The 18,703-nt window shown below is 51.8% G+C and overlaps 1 protein-coding gene across 1 annotated transcript; it reads left to right on the top strand.

Moving 5' to 3' along the window:
* Window positions 1-3,589: 3,589 nt before the first annotated feature.
* On the top strand, window positions 3,590-18,333 carry LOC115619297 (N-terminal EF-hand calcium-binding protein 2-like). Its single transcript, XM_030511335.1, is given in 9 exon segments — window positions 3,590-3,706; window positions 12,280-12,416; window positions 15,942-16,060; window positions 16,174-16,322; window positions 17,101-17,148; window positions 17,273-17,385; window positions 17,630-17,707; window positions 18,076-18,167; window positions 18,326-18,333. Coding segments are annotated over 9 exon segments (861 nt in total).
* The last annotated feature ends 370 nt before the right edge of the window (window positions 18,334-18,703 follow it).

Raw genomic sequence — 18,703 nt, 5'->3', positions numbered from 1 at the left:
CCTAGGGAATATCCAAACCTAATGTGTGAACCGATCCCAGCTGCACAGATGCTGAAGATGCAGAGGTGCATGGGTGCCCTGAGTGGCACCAACCATTGCCTGCTCCTTAGGCTGTCCCCATCGGTGCCTGAGGGATGCTGAGGGGATGGGTGATGTTGCAGGTGGGTATCTGGAGTTAAGCCTGCAGAAATCCTAACTGTAGCCTTCATCTGTCCTTTTTCATTAAAATTGCCTTTCTCTCTCTCTCTCCCCCCCCACCCCCCACCCAGCTTCTTCCCCTGCTTTGTCCTCCCCCTCTTCCAGCAACATGGACACCAAGGAGCTGTGCGGTCCCTCTCTTGGGGCCAAAGCAATCATTATGTGCCTGTGTGCTTTTGAAGGATGCATGAAACCCATTACAAAGCTGGTGATGCCATGGTGGCTGTGGAGCTTGGGGGGGTCTCAGCACTCCTGCTGCTTTGTCCCTTATTCCACAGGAAAACTGGCAAAACTTTTCTCCATTTTCTTGCAACACAAATGGGGTCAGAGCTGAGCGGAGCACCTGGCTCCTGTTCAATAACAAGATGGAATTTAATTTCTGGCAATGATGTTGTGGCTTCCAGCTAACTCTGAAGTTCAATAAACCAGTATCTGTCTGCAATACCCATAACGTGTTTCTCCTTAGGCAAACCTTTATGTTTCCCACAGGCTGCTTAAGGTGTACACCACCTCTGCTGCACCTCCCTCAGCTTCCAGAAATTAAAGGCTGAAAGGAAAATCCCTGATAATGTTTTCTCCCACACCTTGACCAGAAAGGGAATATTTCCTTCTGGGACTTCTGAAGGGCTTTGCCTTGATGGGAGGTGACTTGTGCACAGAGCTCCTGCTGCTCACTCGGGTGTATTTTTCCATGGACACTTGTTATTGGGAAATGTTTCCTATGCTCCAGCTTTTTGGGAGGAGATGGGGAGACAGAGGTGTGTGGCCTTGCAGAGGGCTCATCTGTCTCTTCTTCTCCCTTCCCATGCCAGGATGCAGAAGAACATATAAAGCCATCCTGGGAGGTCTTCACCATCTACCTTCATCACTTTGTCACTAATTCCAGCCTTCAGAGATCTGGCTGAGAGTGGGTTGTACAGCCAGAAAGGCGCTTGCTGGGGTGCCTGTGCCACCCCCAGGCAGTTGCTCATTATTCCTGGTACTTTTAAGACCTCTCTGTCCATCTGCAGGTCTGCCTGCACAGACATTGCCTCGGGTTTCTCTCCTCCCAGTGTAACCCCTGCCTTTCTCACTGCAGCACCCCACAGGGGTTTGAGCATTCAAGACTGCAGCAAAGACAGCACCTTTCATCTGGTTATCCCCACTTGTTGCTTTGGTATACAAGAAATGAAGCCTTTCATAAAAGCCTGTTGGTTTGCTGATGATATGATGGGCTTCTTCCTATCACTCCTTTCTCATCGTGTTAGGCGTCCTTGCTTGCTGACCCAAGAAAGCAAAACCCTGCAGCTTGTACTGTCAACTTTGCCAGGAAATACAGGAGTAGTAACAGCATTACTACCACCCTGCTTTCTCCACCAGTCTGATAAAATCAGAAAATCACACAGGTGTCACCCAGTGTGATCCCACCTTGCTGCCTCTCCTGGGGATGAAGCTGCCAGGAGAGGATCATCCATCCAGGAGAGGACCCATCATCTCCTGCAGGAAGCTGGAGGAAGAATTGATCAGCATGAGATCCTGCTTAGATCTGTTATCTGCTGAATACCTGCCCTTGCCTGCAATTTCTTATTTACTTGCTACTCTTCTAAGTATTAGTTTAAAGATGAAACCTCATTTTGGTTAAATGGAAGCTGTGGTCTCTCTTGAAATAGGTTGTGTTGTAAGATGTTGAGGGCATCTTAAAAGGGATTTATTGAGCCCTGCAGCTTATATGAGAAATTTGATATGGCTTAATCCATATCAGGTAGCATCTTATCAAGTTCTGCAACAACCACCAGCACCTAGACTGACTTAAACATGGTTGTGTGGCTCCTTACCCCTAGAGGAGCTTCCAGTCAGAGCTGGGAGCATTTAATACACCTGGGAAATGTGAGTACAGCTACCAAATTGTACCTGCCACCTTTCAGTTTAAATGGAACACAGACATTGCAGGCAATGGTACAAGCTGTCCAGCGAATTGAGGTGTGCTCTACAAACAGGAGATGGACATCAACCTGTTGAAGACAACCAGGGCAGTGGGTGATGGCTTTGCTCCTCCCACAGCAGCCCTGGGTTGCAGTAATATTCATCTCCTGAGCATTGATCCCATTGCTCTCTGCAGACTTGTAGGAGCCAGGAGTAAGAACCATGTAGGATAGGAAGAGCTGATCTCAGGAGTTCATGTGGATAAATGTGGCTAAACCAGTAGAACTGAATACTTTGGTTAAGTCAACACTGTTCTTCTCCCAGGTTCAACTTGGTCAGTCTTGAGGGCTGTGCTCTGCCCATAGCAGCTCATTCTTTCTGAAAAGCTGGCTCCAGCTTTTTATTTCAGGGCTTACAAAAAGTCTTTACTTGCTCTTTATCTGCTCAGTTAATAACAAAAATAAACACACTCCAGTGAGAATAAGCTGTCTGATTTATTGTGGAACAGCAAACAGCTGCTGTCAATCATGCTGCAACATTCCGGTTTCTGCCAAAATCTTCTTCCCCTTGGATATGTTCTCAGGCTGTAAATACCTATAGACACTTCTAATTAAGCCAAGAGAACCTAATTAGTGGGATTATTTCCTGGAGTTTATAGCTTGTCGCATTCCACAGAGATGTCTCCTTGGTGTGAAGCTTTGTGTCTTAGCATTAAGGGATGTCACTGGTGGCTTTTAAGGAACAGCTTTTAGTCACCCAGAAACTGGGTAACTTCACCTCTACACTGCAGACTCACTGCACACCTCGCTGCTGTGCTTCACTTCTGTCTGTTTCTATTGTGAACAATGAATTTCAAGATTTCATAGCTCATGCATGAAACCACACCAGGGCTCATATATGTCATGGAGCCATTAGCTGTGTGGGGACACACTGATATTGTATTTTACATCAGCGAAGAGTGGCTGGGATCACGTCCAGCCACTGCCTGACAGCCTGGCGTGGATCACCCCTCCCACAGGAGGGATGAGGATGACAGGGAGAAAGTGTGGACTCCCTCTCCATGGAGAACATGTGCTTTTGGGCCCAGCTGCAGCTCCATTCTTTTCCTTTCGAGGCATATTTTGCTCTCAGAAGTCTGTGCAACCTGTGATTCTGAGCTGTGGTGCAAATGTGATGGGAATGTAGTGAAAGATGGAAGGCCAGTTTCGGCTCATATAAATTGGGGTGAACCTGGCAGGTATTTGGATGCTTTGAGTGGTAAAGACTCTCAGGGGAATGGAAAGGGGATTTCTTTTGAGACTTTTCTGTCCATGTTGGTAATAGGAGGGAAAGAGCCAAGATACAGTCAAATGCAAAAGTGGGCATGGAAATAAAGCACCTGCTAAGTTATTTTCAATTAGAGCTATTGTGCCTTTTTCTTTCCACTAATAAGTAGACCTTGCTGTGTCAGGTAGCCTTGAAGCATTAAGTTACACAAACAGTTCCCATCATGTCCTTGGTTTTCCCGGACTATTTTGCTGACCATATGGGAGACTATGAAGATGTCTTGGCCTCACTGGAGACACCAAACCTCTCCATCCTGAAGGCAATGGACTATACCAAACAGGTGAGTCCTCCTTACTGCGCCTTGTCCTCCACGTGCTCAGAGCAGACAGTGCAAATGCTATGCTAACAGAGCATCTAAATTGCCGAGGTGAGTATCTCCAGAGAGGATGCCTTTAACACCGGAGTGGGGGGAAGCACAGCGTCCAGGAGCCTCAGTTCGGGGCGGCAAGAGCGACTGAGGGAGCCTCAAGTCCTCGACAGGACTGGCCCAGGAGCCGGCAGCTCAGCTGACGCGAGCAGCTGACTCACAGGGGTTGGCGCCAGGAGTGATGGCACCAGCCCTCAGTGGGTAAAAACTCACCCCAGGGAGCGTGAACGACCAGGAGCACGGCGACCAGGAGCGTGGCATGGCAGTTCGTGCAGGCAGGGCAAGCGGGATGGTGAGCACTCACCTCAGGACCAGGGCCCGCTATGCGAGCTCCGTTCTGGCTGCCCTGGCGGTGGCCAGCGTATGCACCCAGACAGAGCCGATGAGAGGGGAGGCTGCAGTGCAGACCTCGGAGTGCAGAAAGTGCCTCGACTGGTCTCTTGAGGTGAGGGTGCACAATGGGCAGGGCTGCACTCGGTGTGCCCTAGTGGAGGTCCTCCTGCAGCAGGTGGCTGAGCTGCAGGAGGCTGTTGGTGAGCTAAAAGTTGCCAAGGAAGCTGAGAGGAAGCTGGGCTGCTTGCTCCAGGCCCAAATCATACAGTGGCCACAAGCGTCCATCATTGCTCATACAGGAAAGAAGGAGGGCAGCAACCCAGGAAGCTGGGAATTAGTAATGAGAAAAACCAACAAAAAAAGGAGGAAGAGGACAATTAACAGCAAGGGACTTCCTCCTAAATCCAATGTCCCCATGTCCTGGGTTCAGCTAAAGCAGTCATTTTTCTCCTTCTTAGTAGCTGGTGCAGTGCTGTGTTTTTTTAACTTTCAGCCTGGGAACAACGCTGATAACACCGATGTTTTTAGTTGTTGCTAAGTAATGTTTACTCCGACCAAGGACTTTCTCAGTCTCATACTTTGCCAGGGAGGAGGGGAAGCCAGGAGGAAGCAGAGACAGGACATCTGACCCAAACTAGCCAAAGGGGTATTCCATACCATGGCACGTCATGCCCAGTATATAAACCGGGGGGAGTTACCCAGAAGGCAGAGATCACAGCTCGGGTTGGGCTGGGTATCTGTCGGCAGGTGGTGAGCAATTGTATCCTCTCCCCTTGTTATTTCACTAATCATTATTATCACTGGTGGTAGCAGTAGTGGTTTTGTATTATACCTTAGTTATGGGACTGCTCTTATCTCAACCCGTGGGAGTTACATTCTTTTGATTCTCCTCCCCATCCTTCCGGGAGCAGGGGGAGGAAGAAGGGGGGGAGTGAGTGAGCGGCTGTGTGGTTCTGAGTTACCGGCTGGGCTAAAACCATGACACCCCACCCTGAACCGCTTCACAGTTCTGCAGGGGGCTAATGAGAAAGCATCCATTACACCTAATGAGCATCCTGCTGCTGCACCAGTAAAGAGGATCACTACTGGTGCCTCCAGGAAAAAGCAGAGGGTCATAGTAGTAGGGGACTCTATTTTGAAAGGCACAGAGGCACCCATCTGTTGGCCTGATCCAGTCTCGAGGGAGGTGTGTTGCTTGCCAGGGGCTCGGATCAGGGATGTTGCTGAGAGGCTGCCTGCTCTAGTAAGTCCTGCTGACTATTACCCCCTTCTAGTGGTCCGTGTGGGTGCTAGAGATATAGATAGTAGTAGCCTGGAGAACATTAAGAAGGACTACAGAGCCCTGGGAGAGGTGGTTAGGGGCTCTGCAGCTCAGATATAGTTTTTTTCATCAATTCTCCAGGATAAAGGGGAGGACCTTAAAAAGGCTAGGTGGATTTGGCAGGTTAATAAATGGTTAGAATGGTGGTGCCATAGTCAGGGGTTTGGCTATTTAGAACATGGGGCTCCATTTGGGAGGCCAGGTCTACTGGAGGCTGGTGGAGCTGGTCTGACAAAGAAGGGGAAGAGCTGTTTTGGTAGGAGGCTTGCCAGGCTGGTCAAGAAAGCTTTAAACTAGATGTGTTGGGGGAGGGGAGCATTGATCCATCCCAACACTCCTGGTCAGTTGCCAGCACCTATAATAAGTGCTTGGAGCGATGTAGAGATATTTCAGCTGCTCCAGCCATTGAGTTGGCTTAATTTGGAGCTCGTCTCAGGTGCCTCTATACAAATGCCCATAGTATGGGGAACAAGCAAGAGGAATTAGAGATGTGTGCAAGGCTACAGGGATATGATGTCACTGGTATCACATAAACATGGTGGGATGGCTCCTATGACTGGAGTGTTGGAATGGAAGGTTACAAGCTGTTTAGAAAAGACAGGCCTGGCAGACGGGGAGGGGGCATTGCTATCTATGTCAGTGATAGGTTAGAGAGTATGGAACTCTGTCTGGGGACGGGTGATGAGTGAACAGGGTGTTTGTGGGTCAGGATCAAAGGGAGAACAGCGATGGGGGACATTACGGTGGGGATCTGTTACAGGCCACCTGATCAAGAGGACTCTGTGGATGAAGCGCTCTACAGACAGATAGGAGTAGCCTCACGCTCGCAGGCCCTTGTCCTCATGGGGGACTTCAACCATCCTGACATCTGTTAGAGGGACAGTACAGCCCGGCAGAAGCAATCCAGGAGGTTCCTTGATTGTGTCGAAGACAACTTCCTCTTTACAAGTAATAGAGCAGCCGACAAGGAAAGGTGCCATGCTTGACCTCGTGCTCACCAACAGGGAGGGGCTGGTAGGAAATGTGATGCTTCAGGGCAGCCTTGGCTGTAGTGATCACGAGATGGTTGAGTTTGAGATCCTCAGGACAGTGAGAAGAGCATGCAGCGAGCTCACTGCCCTGGACTTCAAGAAAGCAAACTTTGGCCTCTTCAGGAACCTGCTCAGTAAGATTCCATGGGATATAGTCCTACAGGGCAGGGGGGCCCAAGACTGCTGGTCGATATTCAAGGATCATCTGCTACGTGCTCAAGAGTGTTGCATCCCGACTAGAAGAAAAAGTGCAGCAGGAGGGCCAGGAGACCTCCATGGATGGACAAGGAGCTGCTGAGGAAACTTAGAAGGAAAAAAGAAGCTTATAGAAGGTGGAAGCGAGGACAGGCAGCCTGGGAAGAATATAGGAGCACTGTCCGAGAAGCTGGGGACCAGGTTAGGAAAGCTAAGGCCCAGCTAGAATTAAGTTTGGCAAGGGATGTGAAAGATAACAGGAAAGGATTCTATAGGTGCATAGCAAATAACAGACAGACTAGGGACAACATGGGCCCTCTCGGGAAGCTATCAGGAGAACTGGCTACCATGGATTTGGAGAAGGCTGAGGTTCTTAATGACTTCTTTGCCTCAGTCTTCACTAGCAAATGCTCTGATCACACCACCCAGGTCTTGGAAAGCAGATGCAGGGACTGTGAGAATGAAGACCTTAGGCCCACTGTAGGAGAGGATCAGGTTCGAGTCCATCTTAAGAACCTGAATGTGCACAAGTCCATGGGACCTAATGAAATCCATCTGTGGGTCCTAAGGGAGCTGGCGAATGAAGTTGCTAAACCACTGTCCATCATATTTGAAAAATCACGGCAGTCAGGTGAAGTTCCCGAAGACTGGAAGAAGGGTAATCCCCATTTTCAAGAAGGGGAAGGTGGAAGACCCAGGGAACTACAGACCAGTCAGCCTCACGTCTGTGCCTGGCAAAATCTTGGAGCAGATTTTCCTGGAAAGCATGCTAAGGCACATGAAAAGCAACAAGGTGGTTGGTGACAGCCAACATGGCTTCACTAAGGGCAAATCCTGCCTGACCAATTTGGTGGCCTTCTATGATGGGGCTACAGAGCTGATTGATGGATAGGGGCAAAGCAGTTGACATCATCTACCTGGACTTGTGCAAAGTGTTCGACACCATCCCGCACAACATCCTTGTCTCTAAATTGGAGAGACATCAATTTGATAGATGGACCACTCGGTGGATAAAGAACTGGCTTGATGGCTGCACGCAAAGAGTTGTGGTAAATGGCTCGATGTCCAGTTGGAGACCAGTAATGAGTGGTGTCCCTCAGGGATCGGTGTTGGGACCAGTCTTGTTCAATATCTTTGTCAGCAACATGGACAGTGGGATTGAGTGCGCCCTCAGCAAGTTTGCTGATGACACCAAGCTGTGTGGTTCGGTTGATACGCTGGAGGGAAGGGATGCTATCCAGATGGACCTAGACACACTTGTGAGGTGGGCCGATGCCAACCTTATGAAGTTCAACCAAGCCAAGTGCAAGGTCCTACACCTGGGTCAGGGCAATCCCAGGCACTGCTACAGGTTGGGCAGAGAAGAGATTCAGAGCAGCCCTGCAGAGAAGGACATGGGGGTGTTGGTCAATGAGAAGCTTAACATGAGCCAGCAGTGTGCGCTTGCCGCCCAGAAAGCCAACCATATCCTGGGCTGCATCATAAGAAGCGTGACCAGCAGGTCAAAGGAGGTGATCCTGCCCCTCTACTCTGCTCTTGTGAGACCTCACTTGGAGTACTGTGTACAGTTCTGGTGTCCTCAACATAAAAAGGACATGGCGCTGTTGGAGTGAGTCCAGAGGAGGGCCATGAGGATGATAAGGGGGCTGTAGCACCTCCCATATGAAGACAGGCTGAGAAAGTTGGGGCTGTTCAGCCTGGAGAAGAGAAGGCTGTGTGGAGACCTCCTAGCAGCCTTCCAGTATCTGAAGGGGGTCTATAAGGATGCTGGGGAGGGACTCTTCCTTATGGCCAGCCCCACACTTGCATCCAGCCCCCATGCAGGGCGAATCATGTCCCAGAAAACCTGCACTCTTAATTAAAGGAATAATCCAATCAGGAGTGCACACAGCTTCGTGTTTAGCAGCAGCAGCTCCCGGAGGCCTGTAAGTCTGTATTAAATCCACAAGGAGGGACATAGTCCTTGAACTCATGGGAACAGCCACCTTCCATCGAGGCAGCAATCAGAGCAGGGCTAGGTGTGAGAGTTAATCTGTAATTATACCAGAGCCCATTTGAGCACCTGATTAATATATTTATGCCTTTGTTACAGGCAGACTGGTGGTTGGAGGCAGGCTCATGTGGGGGGGGAGCAGCCGTGGAGGTGGGGGAACCACAAAGGAAATTGTTTCCTATCCCAAATGCAATGATATGTCTTTGCCAATGAGATATATCAATTTAATACACCCTCGTTAGGCAGAGTGTGGATAGCGGAAGATGTATTAAATGATAAAATAATTGCCTGGGCAAAGGGGCAGATTTGACCACATGTGGGGCAATTTCCAAAGCATGCTGGCAGAGGAAGATGAAGGGTGAGGTACCCTGACAGTGAATTTTATACACTGCCTATACAGCCTTGTTCAGATGTGATATATATGTCTATGAGTATATGTATAATATGGTGCTTAGAAAGAATACACATATATAGTGTATATTGCATGTTCTGAGCAAGTTGTGAGTATTTTTCTAGACAGAACAGAGATTTCCCAACTATCCAAGAATATTTGTGACCACATCCACTTTTTTTTTTCCCCAATCCAAATGCTCATCAAATGTTTTCGCATCACTCCTGTCATGATTTAAGCCCAGCCGGTAACTTGGAACCATGCAGTCGCTCGCTCACTCCCCCCCTTCTTCCTCCCCCTGCTCCCAGAGGGATGGGGAGGAGAATCGGAAGAATGTAACTCCCATGGGTTGAGATAAAAGCAGTCCAGTAACTAAGGTATAATACAAAACCACTACTACTACCACTAATAATAATAATGATAAGGGAAATAACAAGGGGAGAGGATACAATTGCTCACCACCTGCCGACCGATACCCAGTCCAACCCGAGCTGTGATCTCTGCCTTCTGGGTAACTCCCCCCGGTTTATATACTGGGCATGACATGCCATGGTATGGAATACCCCTTTGGTTAGTTTGGGTCAGGTGTCCTGTCTCTGCTTCCTCCCGCCTTCCCCTCCTCCCTGGCAGAGCATGAGACTGAGAAAGTCCTTGGTCAGAGTAAACATTACTTAGCAACAACTGAAAACATCAGTGTTATCAGCACTGTTCCCAGGCTGAAAGTCAAAAACACAGCACTGCACCAGCTACTAAGGAGAAAAATGACTGCTATAGCTGAACCCAGGACAACTCCCTTGGCTCTGTTGCTGTTTATGGTGGTGCTTGTGCCTCCCACAGAGGGGCCCTGCTGCCATTCTCCACCAGCTGCCACATCCGTGGTCCCAGGATGCCTGTTCATCACTGTCCCTACCTGCATAGGGTGAGGGAAATCTGGGCAGGACTTGTCAGGAGATGTCCAAGCTTGGCATGGTGGCACCAGCATCCTGGTCTAAAAAGGTCAGCAGCAGCCTCCTCTGTAGCAGGCAAGGAAGAGCAGCCAGCCTCTGGAGGCCTTCTGATGCATCTCCTCATATCCTGCACTGATGCCAGCTTTCCTTGCCCCAATCCGGCTGTCAGATAATGGTGGTGCTAGTGGAGTGCACTAGGCTGTGCTGGGGCTGTGGAGGGGGAACATGATTCTGCTTGGAGAAAGGCTCAAAAGATGGCAGGATCCCATGCGTGCTGCTGCTGAGCATCCCAGTGCTTAGTCCTCATGCAGAACAACTGCAGCCCATGGAGTGCCCTGAGCTGGTCCCCTCTCTGATCAGTGTCCTGGGACAGGCTGTGCTGGTGAAAGAGCAGCACAGCACATCAATCCCTGCCCTCCTTAGGTTTCCCTCCCTGCCACCCAACGGTGCTACAGTGAGCAGCTGCAGGAGATCATGAACACAGCACGCTGCGTGGCAGTTTGCTTCAGCATCACTGCCCGGTGATGCTCACCACATCATGAGTCCCCCCCAGAAACACTGTGGTTGTGATGGGGAAGGGGCAAGTTTTCTGTGTTAGGGAGAAATCATTAACTGCTGCACTAGTTGGTTACTCGAGAAGCCATCAAGAAATTCATGCTCCTCTACCAAATTAGGGGTGAGAAATCAGCTTTGCAACCAGTTTCCCCAGAAGTGTTTTTCTTCATCTCATTCTTCTTTTATGATTTAATATAGGAGATAGAGGTCCTCTGGGTTCTTGCAGAGCCACTCTGGTTGCTATAGAAATAACTCTCGTTAATCACTTCGCCATAATTCAGGAATAATTTGCTCTGGGGAGCTTGGGATACTCATGTGCCGCTGCGTGCTCAGATAACTGGTGGTGCTGGGACCACTCTGTTCTCACCCCCTAAGTTTGGTCATTTCCAGCAGCATGCAGGGAGCTGGGAGCATCCATCCCCATCTCATGGCACCAAAAAGTCATAGGTCCTGGAGAAGTCCTGTGCCAGGAGACCCACGCAGGGTCAGTCTACCTGGCAGGGGTTTACCTAGGCCACATGCTGTCCCAGCAGGCACTGATGGGTTGGGCAGACTCTGGGAAAAAGTGATGCTAGTAAGTTTGGGTTTAGAGGAGCCTTTTTTTTGTCACTGCGAGTTTATTTAGCTCTGATGACAAGTCATTAGCTTCAGCCAGACCTGGTGTGGCAGTGGCCTGGCTGGGCAGCTCTTGGTCTGGTTGGGCTGGGGTCAGACCAATTGGGCTGGTGTTGGAGTGGTGTTGGGCAAATGTTGGACTGGTTGGGCTAGTGTTGGACTGGTTATGCCAGTGTCCAGTTGTGCCAGTGTCCTGCCTCAGCCAGTGGCTGGCAGGAGGTGGAGCAGCAGGACCCTACCATGGGCAGGGCACAGCAAGGCTGTGCTGGGGAAGGGGCCCTGGGTGCTTTAAGCAGATCAGTTGTGCTGTTAAAGCATGTTAAGTGTTTTCTGTCTTGAGAGAGTTTGGATTACCCCAGAAGCTTCTGTTGCTTGAATAGCATGTCCTCCTCCACCAAAGCTCCCTGGGAGCAGCCTGCCTCCTGATGAAGGCATTCCCTCTTCATCCTGCCTCTGGCCCCAAATGGCCAGAGCTTTCCTTTTCTCCCTCTTCAGAAAAAACCCTAATGTCAAAATATGCCGAGGCTCTTGTCTCACAGCTGGTGGGCACTGCCAGAGCTTTCTGCTGCTGGCTTGAAGGCATCTTCAGCTGATGGCTGCCTGGGGAAAGCCATGTTAATGGTCCCAAAACTGCTTTTACTTCAGTGCTGGGCTGGTTGTACTGCTGTGGACTAAGGCACTAAATAATATGCTGAAACTCCTAGAGTAAGGATCCAAAGCACAGGAGGGGGCACTTTTCATACCTGCACCTGCTGGCTCTTGTCCTGCAAGGCAATAGTAAAGTGATTTAAGATCATGGTGAAGAGAGCAACGATGGGCTTTAGGTAATCACCTCTTTGTGTTGCTCTATTTATAGATAAATAAGTGATGTGCCTCACTGCCCACACTCCCTCCTGTCACAGCCTCTACAAGTCCATCCTCCCATGGATGCTGGAGGATGCTTCCTGTGGGGTAGGACAACACATGCTTATTCCTCCTGTGGCCCTTACAGTTGGGGACATGGAGGGGACCAGCTTGTGCGTGGGATGTTGGATGGATGCTGCACCACCAGCGGTGCTGGGTGGTCAGTGCTGGGTCTCACCATTCTCACTGTCTGCCTTGGCAGGTGTATGAGAGTGGCAGCAATGTGGACCAGTTTGTGACCTGCTTCCTGCTGAAGGAGACAGTGAACCAGACCCAGTCACTGCTGAGCTCTGTGGAGAGTGCTGTGGATGCAATCAATGAGCAAACCAACCCCGCCAGGTCTGCAGCACCTCCCACCCTCCTCTCCATTTCCCAGGTGGTTCTGGTGCAGGGGGTTGGAGGGAGAGGACGAGGACGATTTTGCGGAATGAGGGAAAATGCAGCAGACGGTGTGCAGGGAGCAAAAGGCAAACAGCTGCTTTTCCCATTGCCTCCCTTCCCAGCTTCCTGAGAGCTCTTGGGGCTTTCCTCCATCACTGTGTCCTGCCCTGTCCCTTATTCTCCTGCAGCCCTAAATGTCCCTCTTGACCCCTTCACCCATGACCAGTGCAGGAGCAGATGCAAACAAGGGGTAGCACCCTCGGGCTGGGCAGCGCTGGGTGCATGGGGCTGCTTCTCTGAGCAAAGCCACCAGTCCCATCCAGGGCAAAAAGTGGGCACCAGCAGCAGGGTGGCTGTGTCTGGGGTGTGCTGGGGACAGCCCACAGCAAGTGGCTTCCCATGGCAGGGATGCTGTCCCTCCTGCTGGGGTACCCAGCGGGTGAAATCATCCACAGAGGCAAAAGGTGCTTGTGTGCTGGGGACAGGTACCATGTCCTCAGGTCCCATGTGAGGGGACTGTCCCCATCCCAGCAGCCTGACAACACATGCTACCAAGCTTGGAGAAGGCAGAGCAGACAGTTCCAAGATTTCTCAAGTGCTGCCAAGGCTAAAATATAAAGGGGTACTCAGCAGCATAGCCCAGACCTCAGCACAGCCCCCCTTGGTGTCACTGTGTCACCATGTCACCGCCCCAGAGTACCTCTGTCACCAGCTGTAACCAGGACAAGTTGTCATGGAAACCATTCATCAGATGCTCATGAAGTGAATCCTGCTCCTTCTGTATGTGCAAACCAGGAGGCCATGGGATGCTCAAGGGGATGCCTTGGCTTCCCCAGGCCACATGCATGGACCACAGAGAGTGAAAATCCCAGCTCCCTGCTGGGACACCACAGGGGCTGATGTGCCTGAATGCTTCACAGCAGCCAGGTCTTGGTGTTTTGGGTTTTAACATCAGCAGCAGTTGCATCCTGGACAGGCAGCTCTCACAGGAGCTGTTGCTGCCTGGGACAACAGTAAGACCCTGGACAGCTCTGGTGACATCTCACAAGCTTTCGTAGGAGGGATGCTCTGGTTTTCATTGCCCCACATCACTTTCTTCTCCCCATTTTGGAAGGAAACTGTGGCAAACCTTACACAAAAAAAGTAAGAGCTCCTGGGAAACAATGAGGGGGAAACAATGAGGAGGAAACAAGCCAAATATCAGATGCAGCAATTAGAGCCCATGAAAGACTTTGCTGGCTGTTATTTGCTGATGTGTGGGCCCAGTTCATAATGAGGAGTATTGTAGTTGTTTTCTCATGGTGATTGTCCTGGGTTCAGTTGTAGCAGTCATTTTTCTTCTTCCTAGTAGCTGGTGCAGTGCTGTGGTTTCGACTTTAGCCTGAGAACAACGCTGATAACACACCGATGTTTGTAGTTGTTGCTAAGTAATGCTTACTCCGATCAAGGACTTTTCAGTCTCATGCTCTGCCAGGGAGGAGGGGCACGGGAAGCCAGGAGGAAGCAGAGACAGGACACCTGACCCAAAGTAGCCAAAGGGGTATTCCATACCACAGCACGTCATGCCCAGTATATAAACTGGGGGGAGTTACCTGGAAGGCCCATATCGCTGCTCGGGTCGGGCTGGGTATCGGTCAGCAGGTGGTGAGCAATTGTATTGTGCATTGCTTGTGTTTATTGTTTTATTTTCCTTTTCCCCTTTTAGTTTTATATTCTCTCCCCTTATTATTTCCCTTATCATTATTATTATTAGTGGTAGTAGTAGTAGTTTTGTATTATACCTTAGTTTCTGGACTGTTCTTTTCTCAACCCGTGGGAGTTGTTACATTCTTTTGATTCTCCTCCCCATCCCTCCAGGAGCATGGGGGGGGAAGAAAGGGGGGGGAGTGAGTGAGCAGCTGTGTGGTTCTGAGTTACCAGCTGGGCTTAAACCACAACAGTGATAATTAATAGCCAAAAAAACCCAACCAAACCCACAAAAAATGATCACATGCATCTGCATGAAGACAAAGAGGTGGCCTAAAAAGCACCAAAATAAAGGGCTGTAAAACAAAGTTGGAAGGCAGATGTCCAAGCCTGAGACACCTCATTAAATTGTGATTAAAAAGAAATCTCTATCACCTAATTTCCTGCCTATTGACAGAGGATTGTTCAGTGCAGGCAGGGGGATTATCACACAGCCTGGAGCATCAGGGATGTTCCTTCCACCTTTATCACTGTTCTTGCTTCTCTATCTTGGGAATGTTCTTTGGGACCAGATCTGCTCGTCACATTCCTGTGTGCATGGTCAAGTCTGCACTGGCTGATATTGGGGGACAACAGTAGCCCAGACATTGCACCAAAGGAACCAGCTGAAATTGCCCAGGGTAGCCAGGAAGGGTAGAGAGGGCACCCAGCTGCTGCTCTCCAGAGGGAGCCAGGTGCCTGGGGAGGGACAGGAGGGCAGGGACAGTGCTGGCCAATATGCCCGTTGGCTCCTGGCACTCAGCATGTTGTCTCCAGCCAGGAGCCACATGGCTGGCAAGAGATGCCAAGAGGAGCAGGGCTCCCAGGCACCTCCATCAGTGGGCAGACAGCATGGAGCTGCTCTTGCTGGAAGGAAACACTGGAAACCCTTTGAGCAGCTCAGTCTTTGTGGCTCAGGCTTCCCCTCAGTGGAGGAGGAAGGAAAGAGAGGGTCATCCTTCCCAAAACCCATTCCCATCTTGCCACATAGGGATGGCAGCTACAAACCCTTGCGGGGATGGCAGGTCTTAGCATCCTCTCCAGTTTGCAAATGAATGAGGGCCTGGGGGGACCACTGGATGGTCATTGATGTCTCAGGGGTATGTGCATGCATGAGCACGTGTGTGTGTGTATGTACACACACACATGCTGCTTTTCTTCAAGAGGTGTTGTAGGATGAACCAGGCCAAATGGGCTTTGTAGCCCCAGAAGCAGCAGCAAGGTGGAGGAGATGCTACAGTGGATGTGTCTCCATTCTCCAGGAGAACTGGAGCCTGTTGGTGGGGTGCACGGCCAGGCAGCCATGACAGCAACTTTTCCCATGTGTTAGTCACCAAAGCCACCCAACTGCAAAACCAGCCCACTAAGGTGCAGCCAGCCATCTGGGCACAGCTACTGGTGCCCCAATGTCCAATGTTGTGGTGTCTGTCTAGGGGAGAAAAATCCCTGAGGGCTGCAGGAGATGCCAGGAGGGCTGCTCCAGTGTTTCATAAGCAGGAAAGAAAACTGATGGCTGCTGGAAGCAGCCCACTGATGTTGCTCTAATTCTGACCCACTCCCCATGCTGGGTGATGCTGAAGGATGGTACTGGAGGGAAGCCTGTGCTGCCTGAGCACTGCTGCTCTCCAAGGGGTCTGGAGTTGGTGGCAGAGCTGCCAAAGATGATGCTCCAATGTTGGCTCCCTGGGGCTGGCTCATGCTGCACTGTATGTGCACAGCTCTGCCCTCCCTAATGGCCTGTATGCTCTCCAGTTGCAGGCACTACCCCAGCAAGACTGGCCACGGTCTGATGGACACCTGGTATGACAGCCCTGTGCCCAGCTACTCTTCCACCAGCTGGATGGTCCCCAGGGAGCACGGGAAGACCTTCCAAACTGGTAAGTGATGGCTGCTTCCAGCCGCACTGGCAGCCCAGGGTGGCTTGGGGTGCTCAGGGAAGGGAGCTGCCGTCCCAGCAGCATCATGGAGGTGATGCTGGACTTCCCTGGAGGGCAGCAGGGCTCTTGGGGTGCCCATGGGTGCCTCTCGCTCCATCACTGCCTCCTGGCTCCACACAGGTTCCCCCAACACCAAGGTGGAAGGACTGGACAGGCAGATCAACACAGGCTGGCCAAGCTGATTGGCAGGCTGGAGGACAAGGTAAGGGCCAGCATTTTCACATGTGGGGCTGTCCCTGGGGCGTCTCTGCAGCCCCACCACCTCCCTGCCCTGGTTGGGACAGAGGTGACCAAGAGGTGGCCATGCCCGTCCTTGTCCCATGGTGTGGCCCGTGGGCCACAGGTGGGAGCTGATTGCTGGTGGTGGGGGGGTTGGAGGATACTATGTCTGATGAGCTGACAGCAGCTATTGGAATGTGGAACAATTAACTGTGAGTTTATTTAAACAAGAAAAAACATAAGGAAGAAGGCCTCTCTTGCAAAGGCAGTCTTACTCCATCTAGGGACTGAAGGAGAAAATGCTGCAGTGCAAGAGATGTTTCTGAAATCCTCCTGGTTTGCACTTTCAGGGCAGAAGGAGACGGGGAGAGGTGGTGGTGTACATGGGGGCAGAGAGGTGCTGTGAAGGGTGATGGCAGAAAAAAGTCAGTCATGGTTGCCAGAGGAAATAGAGTGTGCCCAGGGCTGGGAAGGCGCAAGTGGGCACTGAGGAGGGATGGTACCCCTGCTACTGTGCCCCAGGGACAATTCAGGGACTGAAAGGTGACAGCCGTTTTGGGGCTGGTGTGAGGATATGCTGTTGGGGATGTTGACTGCACGGGGAGCTTTTGCAGAGGGTTCTGATGGAAGGGGCGAATGGCTCTCAGAGCCATCCCCTGCAGAGAAGGGAGCACAGCCAAGCACTGGGGACAGAAACCCACCAGCCTGGGAGGGACACACAACCTCAGCCCGCCCTCCCACTGCCTTTCTCCCTTCCCCAGACCCTCTGGTTTGACCTGCACTAGCAGCTGTTGGACAGCAAGAGCATGGCTTGCACGGTGAGAGCACCACAGGGTGCTGGGGTGTCCCTGCAGCATGACATTGCACTTGGGGGGGGGGTATCACCATGTTTTTGGGGTCTCTCATACTGCTGTGTTTGGGGGGGCCCGGCAGTACCTCCTTCTGGTGCGGGACGAGATGACAGTGTCACACAAGCACTTGGGTGAGTTCTGCAGCTCCCTGAAGCAGTACCTGAAGAGCGTGGCTGAGGAGCAAGACTGCTTCCAGTGGGTAACACCAGCAGATGTGCATGGGGGACCAGGGGGTGTCCAGCTGCCCTCGCAGCAAGGGGCACCCCAAGTGAAGGGCTGAGGGAAACCAGCCAGGATTTGAGGTGCAGTGATGCTCAGCCACCAAAACCCTTTTGTGTGGGATGGGGTGTGCTGGTGGGGGGAGGTTCACCCCACTTGGGCTGCTGGGGCTGGGGTCACCCCATGGTTTGGGGCTCACCTCTCTCCTCACTCCTGCCAGTGTCACCGCAGTAAAGCTGCCTGATGGGGTCACCTTCATCATCTATGAATTCTGGGAGACTGAGGAGGAGTGGGAGAGGTAGGGAAGGGGTAAAAAAGCTCATTTTTGTGTGGGGTGCTTGGGTGTGGAAAGGTGTTGGAGCTGCTGAGCCCCAAGCTCTGTCCCCTGTCTGATGGCAGGGGTGAGGATATGTCTGTCTGTCCTGGGGCTGTCACTGTAAAGGGGACAGGGGCTTGGGAGGTCTCTATGCATGTCCCACCTGGGGATGCCTTTGGACATAGGGGATTGGAGGTCTTACTGTCCTAAACCATGGCAGGGTGCTCTGCCCAATGGGAGGGTGAAGGGGCTGCTGTCACCCAGCCCCTGCCAGAGCCGACAGGGTGGCAGGGGGCTAGGATGGTGATTTAGGGGGACACTGTCACCCACTCTCTCCTGCCTGGGCACAGGCACCTGCAGAGTGCCACCTGCAAGGGCTTCCAGCATGTCAAGGTGGACACGCCGAGCCAGCCTGAGGCCATCTCCAACATGGCCATGCCAGGTAGGAGGGTGTCCATCCCATGGGGTAGGGGACAGGGACCCCCAGGGCAGCTGGCACCACTCCCAGTGTCAAGGAGCAGGGGTGGGATGGGTGGGATGGGGGTGTTAGGGTGATGCAGGGCTGGACAGGGGTGACTCTCTGGTGATGTTCCCTTGCAGCCACCTAGTGCACCCTGAGCCGAGAGTGACTGCTGGTACCTGTCCCTGCTGTGGGGTGGCCGTGACCCCCTGTGTGGGTCAGTGTGACCTGTCTGCAGTGAAGGAAACCCCCATGTGTGTCCCCAGCACCCCATAGGGTCCCCCTCCAGCTACCTCATTGCCTGGGTCACCTCTCCCTGGAGTGGGGTGGGCTCTGGGGGGATTCCCCCCACAGGGTTTTGGGGGGGGGGGGCATCCCCAGGGCATGGACAGGAAGGGAGTGGGGGAAAGCAGGGTACAAGGCAGGGGTAGGGAGCTGGTGATGAGGAGCAGGGGTGGGAGCAGGAGGCTGAAGCCCCCCCGGGAGGTAAATTTGGGGTCCCTGCTAGTCCCCAGGGG

This window comes from Strigops habroptila, chromosome W, assembly GCF_004027225.2.
Source record: "Strigops habroptila isolate Jane chromosome W, bStrHab1.2.pri, whole genome shotgun sequence".
Lineage (NCBI taxonomy): Eukaryota > Metazoa > Chordata > Aves > Psittaciformes > Psittacidae > Strigops > Strigops habroptila.
Note: the sequence above shows the minus strand (reverse complement) of the source record. Positions and strands in the feature narration are given on the sequence as shown.